The 16,020-nt window shown below is 35.2% G+C and overlaps 1 protein-coding gene across 2 annotated transcripts in view; it reads left to right on the forward strand.

The window, feature by feature from the left end:
- Positions 1–1,401: 1,401 nt before the first annotated feature.
- The window catches only part of LOC150106098 (uncharacterized), a 184,248-nt gene continuing 169,629 nt past the window's right edge, over positions 1,402–16,020 (forward strand). For both annotated transcript variants that reach the window (XM_090393843.1, XM_090393844.1), the window contains exons 1-2: positions 1,402–1,499; positions 8,840–8,928. In XM_090393843.1, coding sequence (XP_090249969.1) covers positions 8,860–8,928 — 69 coding nt within the window. In that variant the 5' untranslated portion in view covers positions 1,402–1,499; positions 8,840–8,859. The remainder of the gene's footprint in view (positions 1,500–8,839; positions 8,929–16,020) is intronic.

A 16,020-nucleotide genomic window follows, 5' to 3' on the forward strand; every position in this document is an offset into this window, starting at 1 on the left:
CACGCATTCCAAACATGCCACAGAACTGACTGGAAGTGCACTAAGTCCGTACACCGCACCAAAACCTGGTTTGAAAGAAAATTTCAAAGAAGATTGCAAAATGTTGAAACATTATCCAAATCTGAACCAAAATGATGGATTAATTATGCCAATAATGTGAAGGACCCATGTTCAACCCATACAGCAACCAGAAAAACCTTAGGCAGAAGAAAACCTCAATGCAAAAGGACTTTAGAAATTGTTTTATGTTGTTCCGTTTTTTTTTCTTAATGACAGGTCAACTAGTAGGAATGATTAACGAACGTTTAGATTCATTTTACTTTTGTATAGTGCAGCAGCAAGTAGCTTGTATATTGTACATATGTTTTCCTGATGATTACCCCAGGGTTGAAACGTCGATTGTTACTTGCTTAATATTAAGTAAAGTAATTATTCTAAAACGTGTGTTGTGTCTCCATTAATTCTTCACTATGAATGCTGACCACCGTGTAACCTTAAAAAAAAAAAAAAAAAAAAAACAGTAAGAGAATTCTATCAACCTGACACACTGATGCATAACATTTTCTGTCAAATATAGCGCCATCGTAGCGCAATTGGAAGAACGACTGTACATTGCACCCTTCGATTGGAACAGGCCTAAGTTCGATTCTCGTCACGAAGGGAGGAATCTTTATCTGGACGATTTCAATCGAAGGTGAGTTCAGGGCCGACCATCTCGGGGGTGCAGTGGATGCAATGCACCCGGGCCCCACGATCGAGTGGGCACAGTCGGTACATATTTGCAGAAACGTATTATATTTCTAATGTTTTTTTTTTTCCTGTGCCAAAATCATTTGCAGGAAAGAGGTTTTACAATACGTTTATTTCGAATCCTTTAATTTTTACCTTTGAAAAATATTTTAGGCCCCAAAAGGTTTCTTGCACCTGGGCTCCTTTATAGAGAAGGTCGCCCCTGGGTGTGTTAGCCGATTTCATACGGAGGTAGCAGGGTTTTTTTTATCCCGGATATTCGGGTTTTTTCATCCCGCATACAGACAAATCGGCCCTTCAGAACACACACAATTTACAGACAAAAAATACTAGCTGTGGTGGACGATAGATGGAGATGATTCGTAGTAGAGGTTCGGTGTAGTGGTTGATACAGTTGTAGGTGTCCTCCTGCGATGAGTCTTCGGAGACTCCTTGGAGGTGTCAGGAATAATAATAATAATAATAATAAGTAGTAGTAGTCAGTACTAATAATAATAAGTAATAATAATTAGTCAGGAATAATAATAATAAGTAGTAGGCTCTGTTCACTTACATGAGACGGCGGTTGCTTCGCTGGTTGCTTAGTTTCCGAAACTACGCAAGCGCCAGCGAAATCGAAAGTAAAACGTTGCACGTTGTGCTTACCAACATTGATGGTTAACGTAAGTTAGTCTCAGGATGAGCGAAAAACAGAATTTGTAGGATTCATGTATACGAATGAGTAACTTATAGAATATTTATATGTTGAGGTAGGTTAAATACGGTTTAACTAAATTATCTGTGTGTGTGTATATATATATATATATATATATATATATATATATATTGGAAAATTCAGCATTATATCATAATACGAGATAAGTATGACTGATACAGTCTAGCTAATGAAAACAAATTATTACTACATTCAGTGATTTTTCATATGGTCACAGGACTCATCGCTCGTTCATATTACCCTACTCGATGCAATACATCATAGTTCATTGCCTGTGTTTTCCGGCCGGTTTGAATGATTTGGAAGAAGAAAAATTCCGAGTTTTCAACAGAAAAGTGTGCTTCATCGTTATGAGGTTGGCTGCCGGTTATGAGATCACTCTTAAATGATGCTTACACGCAGCCTGATGCTGATTAACCATTAAGCAAAATAATCACGTGCGTAGGTACCATGGAGAGGGGGATACCATGGTTCTCTCCCAGCTCTCATGCCCTCAACTTAACTCTCACCATTACACCCATCTTTAGTCGACAGTTTTGTAATTGATCTTTTGTTTGCCCTGTTTTATTTTAATTTGAATTGTAAAAAAAAGTTTTCTTTGGTATAGTGAGTTACTAAAGTTTGCAAGTGTCAGACATAGACCAGGAATTTAATTAAGATATCAGTTTTTAGATGTAAACTTAAGTTTCTGTGGTAAGTTTTCAGTATTGAGACCACATTATAATGTAAATAAAGAGTTTAATAAAAATAAGCAATTAAAAACTGACAAAAGCTTAAGATTCCCACACAGTGCAATAAAAATCAAGGATTAATCTTACACCAATGCAATAAAAATCAAAGATAATTAATGTCTCTGGATGATTATTTGTTTTCTAGCTACCATGTTTATTTGGTAATGCATTTATTCATTACTATCAACCTATCCATTGGGCGTGTAACAACACTGTACTAAGTATTTGACCTTGTTAGACTCCACATCATACTAGACAGCTTCAAACTTACTGCACATGAAAGACTGTTACTGGTGTTGCAGTCATAGGTCTCAACTCTAACTAACATTCACACGCTTGCACATGCTTGAGAAGTCAGAACTGGAAGGACATGAAATCATTATTTCATCATAATCATTTCCATAGTAATGCCCATTCCCATCACTAACAAAACTACATAACATTGTTGTTCTTACACAGATCTTACCATTCCTCCCACCATAATTTAGTTTCTCTAACACTGTGTTAGGTCTCATGTGAATTAATAATTTCTCAAGATGCCTGATGCCAAACACATTCAAATATGGATTGTTCCTCTTAAAGAAATCCATTCTTCCCTCAAACTCACTCTATACATCCACAAACTCACATCCATTACTTCTACAGCCTCCACTTTGAATTATTTGCCATCATAGCCCTTCTTAATTAATTTCTATCATATCTAGGTAATATATCGGCAATATATTTTCACTTTCTCATTCTCTACTTTCACTTCTTCCAACAGTTCTTTCAGATTCTCTCTCATTTTGAACTTATTGAAGTTATAACCTGCTAATCAATGGCATGTTTTATGATAGTCACCATACCACATGACATCCTTCTTTTTCACAACTTGACTTTCCTGCTTTTTGTTACACACAGACTTACCTTATTTCATGCTTTGCTGTTTCTCATTTTGCTGCTTAGTTTTTTTGTTCTCTCTGTGTTTCTTTAAATGCCACTCAACTTTCTGTAATTCCCACGAAGTATGGCTAATAATCTGTTTTAACCTTGCAATTTCAGAAGTTAAATTTTCAGTTATTTTGTTTAAGGTAACCAAGATTTTTATAAAAGACTCACCCACCTACAAACTAGCAACATTTAGCCAGAGTACTTTCTCAAACTTTTCCAGAAATTCTATCCCCTTCTTACTACTTGCATTTTCCTTTCCATATGGGAGATTGTTATGGGAGATTTTAACTACTGCTGTAGTTAAAATCTCCCATAACCATCATTCTTCTTGCACTTGCCAAGCTCAACTGCCTGAACATCTCCTGGTCCCCACCCTCTGTACTCTCTGGTTTATAGCAACACCCCACTAAATATCCTGTCTTGGCCACTTCTACTTCACACCATATGCTTTCAAAACCATTTGTGTCACTGCCTTCCAAAGCCTCCACTCTTAGAGGACATAAGTCATCACTTATCATAAGCAGTACTCCACCACCACGTTTTCCTTTCCTATCCTGCCAAAAAATGCTGTACCCTGCCACTTCAATTTCGGTTACTATATCATTCTCCGTCAACCATGTCTCAGAAATCCCAATAATCTTTGGCTAGGTTGATGCTATCAGTGCCACCAATTCATCTCCTTTATTTTGGATACTCCTGGCATTAGTATAGAGGCATGAAAATGTCACTGCTTCTGTACCTATCATTGTTCCCTCTCGACCCCCCCCATGGGCTCAATGTTACCTGATGTCATCGCCCTTCCCACAAGAGGCTACCCCCTGCTACCATCCTCTCTATGAATTCTAGTTTCCCTGCATTGACACACTGACTTGTTCAGAAAACAGCAATCTTTCCAGATACCTTCGTCCTGTCTCATTCAAATGTAAGCATACAGTTTTCTTCTGTCCTCAAATGCCCTCCAAGCATCCACGTATTCCAATCCTCTGTTCTCACACATTCTGGCTATTATGTGATTCAGTATTGCTGCTCTTCTGCTCAGGTCGTCACTATCATACCTGGGCAACACACACACACACACACAATCTTCCCTCTCTGCGTTTTCTTTTGCACAACTTGAAGCAAGAATCTCAGATCTCTCACTGCCATTTACACTGCCTCTCAAGTCATTCGTGCCCAACATCACAATCATTTCATCCATCCTTTCACCCCTCTTAATTGCCATAGCCACATTTTCTATCATCCTTCCAGGCAAACACACCTCTGGCATCCTATCTTGCACACCAGAGATCATCGAGTCTCTATACATCACAGCTCTAACCACTCTGTTCCTTGATTGCTCTAGTAATCCTTTCCTTTTTTTTTTTTTTTGCAGTATACCTGAATTTTGTGCATTAGTCTTCAGTACTGTTCCTTGTCCTTTTAGTCTTTTATGTCATGTTATTTAATGATGCTAACTGGTGCTAAGAGTTATGAAGAGATAAAAAGGAAGTCACAAGACAGGATGTTGTGATGTGCTGCTATATTTACCTTTCGGATTGATGCACCAAAGAAGAAGAAGAAGCATGTTATTTCATTTTTGAATTAAATTAGAGGAACTGTGGGTAAAGAATACCATCTTTTAGATACAGCAGTATTCTGTATTACCCAAAATAATACATAAATATGTCACTTTTCCTCTAAATATCTAATTTTTTAATCCAAGGCTTCCACAGTTGTGTGTTCCTTATATATTTTCAGTTTCAGTATATATTTTTAATTTTATAAATCCTAACACTTGTTTTTAGAACTTTTAGTTATTTCTCTGTTCCTTGATGATCATTCAAGTCTTACTTCCTGTTCATCTCACGTGTGCAATCTGTTTCTTTTTAAAATCCATTTTACTCTTTCTGAAGTCTTTAGCAGTTAATATTCCATTTTCTTCTCCTTATTCTATGTATTTTCTTCTTTTTCTTCTTCTTAGTATGTGACACCTCCAGGGAGTCGAAAGACTCATCGAGGGAGAGTGTGCCAACAGCATCGAACGATTAATTCCTTCCAACTACTAATCTCGCTCAAACTTGCTTAACTTTTTGCGAGCCATTAGTAGCAGAGGCTCTACCAATTGTGACCAACCTTTGCTGGCTAAGGTTGTTTTGTGTTTTATAGTTTTCCGATGATGGTCATATTGGCCGTTTCTCCTTCTCTTAGCATTTCCTAAAAATGTCGTTTTCCTCTTCCTGATCTCATTCAGTAATCTTCTTTTTTGGTTTCCTCCAAGTACTTGGTGGTTTGTAACTTTTTTTTTATCCAGCTGATCTACATCATTCTGAGTAATGGCATCACCATGGCTGTTAATTTTCCATTTCTTTTCAACAGTCTATTGGAGATTAGCAGCTGTATTCTTGTATTCATTTTGATTTTTTGTTGTAAGTACTTATTTCATGTTAAGAAAGGCTGTTTATATTTGTCTTTTAATTTCTTCATCACATTTTCTATGAGGTGGCCTTTTAAGGCTATATTTAGATTTTTATCCATGACTTACCTGTGATTATATTATCACTGTTTTTGTTTTCTGTGTTTATTTTAGTCCAAATTTATTGCATCTGTTTGTTAGTTTATTAGCTATGTTTTCCAGATCTTCTTTATTCTCAATGATTTATACTGTGTCCTCTGCATATTTTAGGTTATGTTTCTACCACTAATTTGAAATACCTCTCTGTGTTGTGATTTCTTGTATGACTCTTTCTGAGATCTCAAACAGCAATAGTGATAATACACATCCCTGTTGGACCCCTCTTTTTATATCTATCCATTGTGAAAGCATGTTGTTTATCTTTGTGGCAGGTAGTTGATGTTAGTATATATTTTTTTTTTTTTTAAATAACGAAACCTGTGTTGCATTCATAATTAGAAGAAACACACGTATAAACCACAGTAAAAATTATTTAATTGTAAATATTTCATCCTAAGTATCTTAGGACCATCAGTACTGTATTTAAACAAAAATTAGGAATAACATACAGTTAGGGCGCATGATTACAATAGAATCTCATGAAAACGTGCATAACGTGCTAAAGTAGTACAAAAAAAAAAAAAAAAAAAAAAACGTTAATTATTTAACACAGTTTTGTATGATAATTTCCCATACTTTAGGAATAGTAAGAACGTCGTTGCGGTTTAGGTTTGGTCTGTGTAGTAGGGCTTCAGAACTTTCTTTGTATAAACGTTCATGTTTAAATAAAGATCTATGTAAAAGTTTAGCCTTTTCCCAATGGATCCTATGGTTTGGATTTTCAATTCCTTGTTGAGAGAGGCCAGATTTCTGCGGTTTAAGAAGACGAATGTGGTCTTGATGTTCCGAGATGCGTTTCTGAACAGACCTACCTGTCTGTCCAAAGTAAGATAATTTGCATGAGCATGGAATCTCATAGACACCACGTAACATCAAGGGTGAGAATTTGTCCTTAGGAGAAGGTAATAAGTTGTAAATTTGGTTGATAGGTTTGTAAGTAGTGGCAAATTGTATTTCTTCATAATTTTAGAAAGACGTTCTGAGATGCCTTTAACGTAAGGTATGGGAATCCTATGCACTTCTTCCTGTCTGGTTTGATGTATGCAGAAGTGACTGATGATTTTTTGAGTTGGATTATATCCATTTAGGATGGCTGTATTTTTGATAGCTTCTAATTCCTGGTTTAAAGATTCTTCAGAGGAGCAGAATTTGTGTGCTCTGGAAACTAGTGATTTAATAATGCCAAATTTCTGAGATGGATGATGAGCAGAAGAATTGTGAATGTAGCGACCTGAGAATGTAGGCTTGCGAAAGACGGAAGTGGTGATGGAACCGTCTGCTTTTCTTTTGATGTGTAAATCCAAAAAAGAGATACCCTGTGGAGATTCTTTTTCTTAATCTGGCTTCTCTCAACACGGAATTGAAAATCCAAACCATAGGATCCATTGGGAAAAGGCTAAACTTTTACATAGATCTTTATTTAAACATGAACGTTTATACAAAGAAAGTTCTGAAGCCCTACTACACAGACCAAACCTAAACCGCAACGACGTTCTTACTATTCCTAAAGTATGGGAAATTATCATACAAAACTGTGTTAAATAATTAACGTTTTTTTTTTTTTTTGTACTACTTTAGCACGTTTTCATGAGATTCTATTGTAATTATGCGCCCTAACTGTATGTTATTCCTAATTTTTGTTTAAATACTGTACTGATGATGTCCTAAGATACTTAGGATGAAATATTTACAATTAAATAATTTTTACTGTGGTTTATACGTGTATTTCTTCTAACTAATGATGTTAGTATATATTTTTTTATTATCCTGAAATCTTTGGAGTCCGACCAGTGTTTTTTGATATTCCTATAAGTTTATCATGTGAAACAGTATCAGGTACTTTTTTGAAAGCTATGAAGTAGAGGTAGAATTGTTTTCATACAGCAGTTGATCTTTTGTGTACCACTGTGAGGTTTAGTATTGCATCACTTGTGTTTTTTTCACTTCTGAATCCATATTGTTCTTCAGCTGTTATTTTATTTATCCATACTTGACTCCTGCCCAATATTATGTTATGAAATAATTTTAAGCCATAGATATATTATTATTATTATTATTATTATGTGACACCTCCAGGGAGTCCAAAGACTCATCGAGGGGGGGGGGGGGGCACCTGCTCTACAACTCTCCATCTTCACCACTCTACCAACTGCAATTACCTTCATCTACACCAGGGGTCGCCAAACTTCTTTGACTGTCGACCCCTTCAAGAGTTTCTTGACTTTTTATCGACCCCCTCTATTTTACTATTACGTAATTTTAATATTACCTAATATGTATGTTGATGAATTTTAGAACATTAACGCTCACTTCTATGTCGATGCGCAAAAATGAGACTGGGTTCGAATACGTGTAGGTATAAGTAAATAAGCAACCGCGCACGTGTTGCAATGTCGCCGGCCAGGCGGTAACCACTACATCTGTTTATTGGTAAATACGTCATTTTGTCCTACTTGATTGGCCTCCGTAACTATTTTCATGACCTTGCTCTATATTACAGGTCCTATTCTTGTCAATGTTCCCACGATTCACTCTTAATTGCGTTGTCATTCAGGATGGAGGTAATCCAAGTTAACCAAATTAAATATTTCCCGTACAATGATGTCTTATATTTTTCTATCGACCCCTGATCCCGAATCGACCCCTAACAAAGTTATATCAACCCCTTTGGCAACCACTGATTTATACCAACGCCATCTACTGCCGACCATCACCACTAGTATTTTCACAGACAATCACAAACATCCATGCCACGGCGGGATTCGAACGGAAGCCTTTTGGCTGGAGAGCTGATATGATAACCACTTGGCCAACCAGGGTGGCATAATTAATGGCAGCAGCACCCTCCCAAGTACTAACTGGTCTCAGGTTTGCTTAACTTCAGTGATCAGACGAGAACTGGTGCTTTCAAACCGATCTGGCCGCTCACAATTAAGCTAATTGCTCTAATTGGGATGCTTTTAGCAGAGAAAAATGAAAATTAATGGTGAAGATGTATAACCAAAAATGGTTATAAAAAGGGTTTAGAAGAAATATGTAGTCACATGGTATTTAGTAGTTAATTTGTTTTTATCTAGCCACAGTAGTTTTTAATGCTAATAGCGACATTTATTTTCTTCTAATAAGTAAGAAGTGTATGAAGGTTATTTTTATTTTCTGTAGGATCAGTCTGTGATTTCACAATGGCTTTGGTATTAAAAGGTGTTGCTTGTGTTCACTGTAAAAAGACATATGATTACTTTAGCATCCGGGTAAGTATAGTAGAAGTGTATTCAGTATATAAGCAAATAATTATGCATTTTCAATCTTAAAATTATTATTTTTTTAATTTGTTCATAAAATCTGCATTTGATATGAGATGGCTTCCAGGCATACCAAAATAATGAATAAGCAAACATTATCAGTGTATGTGTATTGAAAATGATAAGAGAAAGCATCATCATGCCTATCAAGGATTTAGGCCTAGAGTGACCTGTTCCAGTCTTAGAAGTCATCGTTGAATCTCTTAAGAGGACATCCTGGTTTCCTTTTTCCCTAATGGTTTGTAATTTAAGGATTGTTTTGGTAATCTTTCTATTTTCATTCTTTCAACGTGTTCCATCCATTTGTGTTTATGTTTTTAAATTTTTTTCTATTACTGATTCCTGGTTTGATTCTTATATAATTTCTTCATTTCTTTTGTGATCAAATAGAGTATACATTGCAGTTTTTCTCATAAACTTCATTTCAGCTGTTATTAATCTTTGTCTTTTTGTTTTATTGCCCAGATTTCACTTCCATACAATAGGACTGGTAGTGCTAATGTATTGTATACTTTTAGCCTGGTTTGGTTTAAATATAGAGTTAATTACAACTGTTATTTTTAAATATTTGCAATTTTTAGGTTTATAGAGCCTGTGTAGCTCAGTGGATGTGGCGTTTGCACACCACGGCGCTGGCTGCACGAAGGAAGACTTGGTTTCGAGTCTAGTCGGCGACTAGAGGAAATTTTTCTAAGCCTTTTTTTGACCGGTTCCCGAGTTAGTCGATCTCTGGCACGGGCAAGTGGGTTTTTCCTCCCGGAAACTCGGGTTTTTCGTCCCGTAAACTCAAGAAAATCGACCGTAGAACCCACATTATTTCAGACATTAAATATATTGTGTTAGGGTTAGGGACCACGAGATGGCGGCACATTTGAGCCATCTCTTCACTGCGTACCGCTTAATTAGTGATAGCCTTGGGCCATCTATCTCTGATTGGTACCAGTGGAGATTGAACTGCCCACTCAGTCTCCAAAAGTTAGATAGGGCTAAATGGCCTCACCTAGTCCTGTATACGGGAATAAAAAGGCGTTAGCTGATTTTTTTTTTATCTTTTTCATTTTCATATGTGATCATACATCCTAGGTAGTTAAATGAATTCACCTGTTCTAAAATTTTGTTATCTATTACTATTTTAGTTCTTATTGGATCTTGTCTTTTAAAGGCCATCATTTTTGATTTTTCTGTTGATATTATTTCCATAATCTTTGGCTGTCTCATTTAAATTTAAAATATCTTTCTGTAAGTTATCTTCAGAATTTGTAATTATTATTTGGTCATTGGCAAAAAGGAGAGTGTTTAAGTTCACAGTAGGAGAAAGTTTAATACCTTGTTGGAAATTTTTAATCCATTTTATTATTATTTCATTTAGATAAATATTAAAAAGAGTTGCTGAAAGGGAATATACCTGTCGGATAAACCTGTCCTTGGTTTATCTCTCTCTTCATATATGATAGCTTATGATTTAATCTTATTTGTATTTGATTATTTTTATATATACTTATAGCTTTTAAAATATTTGGTATTTGTCTTTCTTTTAATATGTTAAATAAAATACCTTCTTTTAACTTTATCAAATGCTTTTTCAAAGTCAATAAATGTAATGTGTGTTTCTAAATTGTATTCTCTTCTTTTCTATATTATTAATTTTAGGCAGAAGGCTGGGTCTGTAAATGATCGTTCTTTTCTAAATCCATTCTGTACTTCTAAAATAAAGTTTTCAGAATATTTTATTAGTTTGTTCTTTTGGGGGACCCTGTATCCTCCTAGAGAGCACATCCTCTGGGTGGCAGATAGGGGAGCCCACCTTATATCGTAACAGGATAATTACCTCCTGTTTAACCCCTCCATATAAAAAAAAAAACTGTGTAAATAAAAAAAACCTGGACATTAATTCCCCATATAAAAATAAAAACTCTTTAAATAAAATTTCCTTGACACAACAAATGATACAAAAAATTATTTGACAAAATAAAAATTTTAACAAAAATTTATTTGACACAACAATGGATACAAATTTAAAATTATACTAACACCTAATATGTACATTTTAGGATATAGACAGAGAAAAATAAATTCATTTAAAATATTGAATCTTTTACAAGAAATGTAGTTTAATATTATTAATTATGCATTAATACTTAGAAAGAAAGGTTGTGTGCAGGGCCGTTGCCAGATTAGATTGCACCCTGAGGCAAACAATTAAATATCGTTCCTGATGAATTATAAGACAAAATTATAAGAAAATCTCCAATTGCTATTTTGTTTTAATTACAAGAGAAACATTATGCAAAATGATTACATAATAATATTAATTAAATGTTTGCTCTACGGGGATATCAGACAAAAATATGTTTATAAGCTCGTCTAAATTTAAATTATTAGCTATGTCTGCCTCTACTGATATAGTTGCTAGACCAACTAATCTTTCTTGGGTCATTGCTGTTTGCAAATAATTTTAATCAGTTTAAGCTTGGAAAAACTTCTTTCCTCATTTGCTACACTAACAGGCATTGTTAGCATAGCGACAGCACCTACCACAATATGGCTGAACTAGCATCCTTATTAAGAGCGCCGTGAGGCAGACTGCCTCTTTGCTATACCCTGTCAGTGGTATTATTTGTGTGCTAACTCACGTAGATAATCCATAATGCTGCAATCATGGTAGCTATAAACTATGGTAAGAATCCATGCATTTGAATCAGCATACTTCTTTCTTGGAGTTTGTGATGGATGACCTCCAACATTTTAGTGCAGTAAACTTGTTGTGCTTGTTCTCTTTGGAGAAATCCAATAAATTTCCAAATGGTGAGATGGAAACTTCCGACATTGGACTGGAAACTTCTGTGCCATCCTTCTACTAATTATTTGTTTTTGGTAATTCATCTTCAGATCGTTGATACATATTCCACATATTAATGGGATAAGTTGGGTACTGTTGCCCATGGCATTGTGGTCTTCGAATGTAAGAATCTTCGAAATAATCTAACTGGTAAGCTTTCTGGAGCTAGAAATTCATACAATTCTCAAAAGCACTGACTACTTCATCTGTGACAAATTCTTCTGTTGGAACAAATGCAAGAGCTAGCATCATTCTTAATTTCAGTGTGAAGTTGAAATCTTCTTGGTAACGTTGTTGCAAACCATTCTCATGAATTTTCTGGTAGATGTTCTGACTTAGATGAAAGAAACATCTTTTAATTTCACTCTTTGAGAAACTTCTTTCTAAGCTGTTTATAACTGCCAATTCAAAATAGATTATCTTCAAGACATTCAGCATAGTTATTGTCTCAAACAGTTTAATATATGTATCCTGAGTTTTGTTTTGCAGTAATGCATAAATGCATGGAATGGTTCGTCCATCAACTAGTGCATGAATGGAATACAGTTGATAAAAAAAAGCGCAGGAGCAGTTTTGATAGTCCCAACCAGTGAGATGATGTTTCCAAGGGTCTGAGATTGTGACGTGTTCCAAAGATTAATATTCTGTTGTTATTGTCTGAACCGGAATCAAACAGAAGAAAATTTTGGCCGTCATGTGTAACTTTGTAAGAATCTGGAATATCGATTTCACCAACATTCGATGGAACAGGTATTGGATTATTAACAGCTTGACAGTGACGCCTGACATTGCGACATAAATGAACTGTCTTGGCTTTTGCATCTTCACATCGTTGAGAGATATTGGGTGATAATTTGCTGCAGTGCTTCTTGAGTGTCTTCTGCCAGTCTTTTAATTTGTTGAACTACTTGGAGAACTTCTTGTGCTGGATCTGGACCATGAGAATGATTGTTTAACTGTCCCACAAGCTCTTCTCCACGGTTTAATTTTAGCTTGAAAATTATGTGGAACCTTCAAATTATGTGGGACATAATTTGAAGGTTACGTCCGACAATTTAGCTTGTGGGGCATAACCTTTAAAAATCACTTTCTCCTTTCCTTTATTCGATTTTACAAATTCCATCATGGATAGTCAAAAATATTTTATAAATATTATAATAGATTGAAATAAAATATTTTTCTTTCAATTTCACTTCGATAACGGTTTTGACACGTTCATTGTTATTATCAAGACTACAATAATTCACAAATGTAAGTTACTTATTTATATACAAATATTTAACCACAATGTTTACAAGTTTACAGTAATAAGACGAAACAGATTGAAAATTATTTGTTGGCAGAGATTTCTAATCCTATGATCTTAACGTAATCCTAAATTGCTTCATGATAGTCATGACAGTTAAAATTCCACGAAAAATTAGTCTTATTTTAACATATAATTCGGATTAAATAAACTACAGGTAAATATTATTAACAAAATTACCTGATCCTGGGGCGGGAAATACCTAAATATGCCACTGCATGGATAGGACATGTATTGAGAATTCCAGCATCAGAACACACAACCCTTTAATTGTGTGTTCAAAGATAAGACCCGAAGAAGATTAAATTGTTATTCTGCATTCATTTTATTTTTTGTTATTGCAACTTTAAAACTTTTTTTTTATTTATTTTTTTATCATATTTAGTTTCATCTACCAATATTTCAAATGGGAGGATTCGTTGTCTGGGTTTTTTTACACCAGAGTTTTTTATGTGTTTTTTTTTTAAACAGGGGTTATTAATGGGGGAGGTTAATGTCCAGGGAGTAATTGTCCAAGAAGCATATATATATGTATGGTGGGGTGGTCCGAATATATTGAATAAGGACATGTGGACCAACAGGGCCATAAGGGGCAATCATCTTGATTGTAAGGGAAGTGGCATTCCCATGGTCCACTCACTTTAAATCTTTTCAATAAGGCCTTATCAGGTAAATGGGATACTAACAACTCTTCTTATTTTATGACTCTTATGCTGTTAGAGGGATAGGAAAATAATTTATCAAATTTACAGAAATCAAAATGGACGGATTAAAATCAATAATAAGGAGAAAATAATAAATATAAGGAGTGGAGTAAGACAAGGATGTATACTTCCACCACTTTTATTTAATTTATATATTGAAAAGGCTATTCAGGAAACTAAAGATAAAATATATAGTGGCATAAAGATAAATGGTGAGCAAGTCATGTATGAGATTTGCTGATGACATAGCCCCTGCAGCAGAAAACAGAAGAACATTAAAAACAATGCTAGAATTACTAAATAATAACCTTGAAAAATATAAAATGAAAATCAACACAGATAAGACTAAAATTATTGTTACAGGCAAAATCCCTGCCAATATAGACATCAGTGGGAAACAAATAAAACAAGTGAAAAGCTTTAAATATTTAGGAAGCTTAATAACAGAAGACGGCAGAACAAGAGAAGATATAAGACCAAGAATAAACAATGCAAAAGCCCAATTCTGTAAGATGAAAAGCATTTTAACAGGAAACCTCAACCTACAATTGAAAAAAAAATTAGTAAAGACATTGATATGGAGCATTGCACTGTATGGATGTGAAATCTGGATTCTACGCAGAGAAGATGTAAGAAGATTGGTGGCTTTTGAAATGTGGTGCTGGCACCACATGAACAAAATAAAATGGACAGAAAAAAAATCAAACGAACAAGTCCTGAGAGAGATAAATGAAACAAGAACTCTAATTAAATCGATCAAAATTAGAAGGGATAGGTGGTTTGGACATATACTTTGACATGATAGACTTGTGAAAAGAATAACTGAAGGCAAAATAGAGGGGAAAAGAAGAAGAGGCAGACCAAGGAAACGTTTTCTTGAACAAGTCAAAGACAGCACGGGTTTGAGGAGTTACCAGGAGGTTAAGAAGAAAGCCAATGACAGAGCAGAATGGAGGAAATTGCTGCTGAGCTAACAGTCCCAAGACTGATGTAACTGATGATGATGATGCTGTTAGAGTACTCGAGGGCCATTGGATCTTTCCATTTCTGGCCTGTATCTATGTTCCCTCTATAAACTTTTACTATAATTCTACTCTATTCTACTAAGTCTACTCTTTCCTCTTCAGTATACCCTATTCCTTGATTGTAAGGGAAGTGGCATTCCCATGGTCCACTCACTTTAATCTTTTCTATAAGGCCTTATCAGGTAAATGGGATACTAACAACTCTTCATATTTTATGACCCTTATGCTGTTAGAGTACTCGAGGGCCATAGGGTCTTTCCATTTCTGGCCTATAATTCTACTCTATTCTACTATAATCTGCTCTTTATTCTTCAGTATATCCTATTCCTCCTGTGGGTTTAAATTTGGAAGAAGGCTAGTCCAGAAGCCTTAAGGTAGCAGCCCAACCACTGGACTATCCATCGCCAGGCTAATCCCCTGATATGGAGAACATTATTCTACTTTTAAGCTGACAGAGAAAAGTAATCGGAATGAATCTATGGAAAGAGAAAGCTTTCTGTTGCAAATTGGTATCCATTAAAATCTAATGAAATCAAAGTTAACACATTAATTCTGAACACCATACAAACTGTATCATTGTGTACTTGCCTATTGGATAGATTGTGACAAATTTTTTTGTATACTTCTCATCTGTGAGCACACGACAAATTGCAGGGATAAGTTTTGTTGCTTTTAGGATATATCAATAATTGATAATTAAGAGCATTTCTATACTTGGTTGGTATAAATTAAAGATACCAAGAAATTATATCATCATCATCATCAAATTCCTGCCATGTACCCTCAAGGGGTGTACAGGATATGCTAGTACTACATGACAAAAATTACATCATTACTAACTTCCTATCTACAATTTTCCTCCAAATCAGTCTGTTACTTGTCAAGACTCCAACATTATCAGATCTTATATTTTTATCGTCTAAGGCACTTTGTACCGCATCAGTCCACCTATACCTTGGTCTTCCTCTGGGTCCTTTTGCTGCCAACCTGGCAGAGAACACTTGTTTTGCTAATCTTTCCTCGCCCATTCTGTTTAAGTGACCATACCACCTGAGATTAGCTCTGCTAACACATTCCTGGATGCTGACAATGTCAAGTTCTTTCCTATTATCCTTGTTTTTAATATGATATTGCCATTGATGTTATCTGTTCACGCCTATAATCTTT

Source organism: Typopeltis vanoorti, chromosome 6, assembly GCF_054136105.1.
Source record: "Typopeltis vanoorti isolate ZY-2024b chromosome 6, IOZ_Tvanoo_1.0, whole genome shotgun sequence".
In the NCBI taxonomy this organism is placed as follows: domain Eukaryota; kingdom Metazoa; phylum Arthropoda; class Arachnida; order Uropygi; family Thelyphonidae; genus Typopeltis; species Typopeltis vanoorti.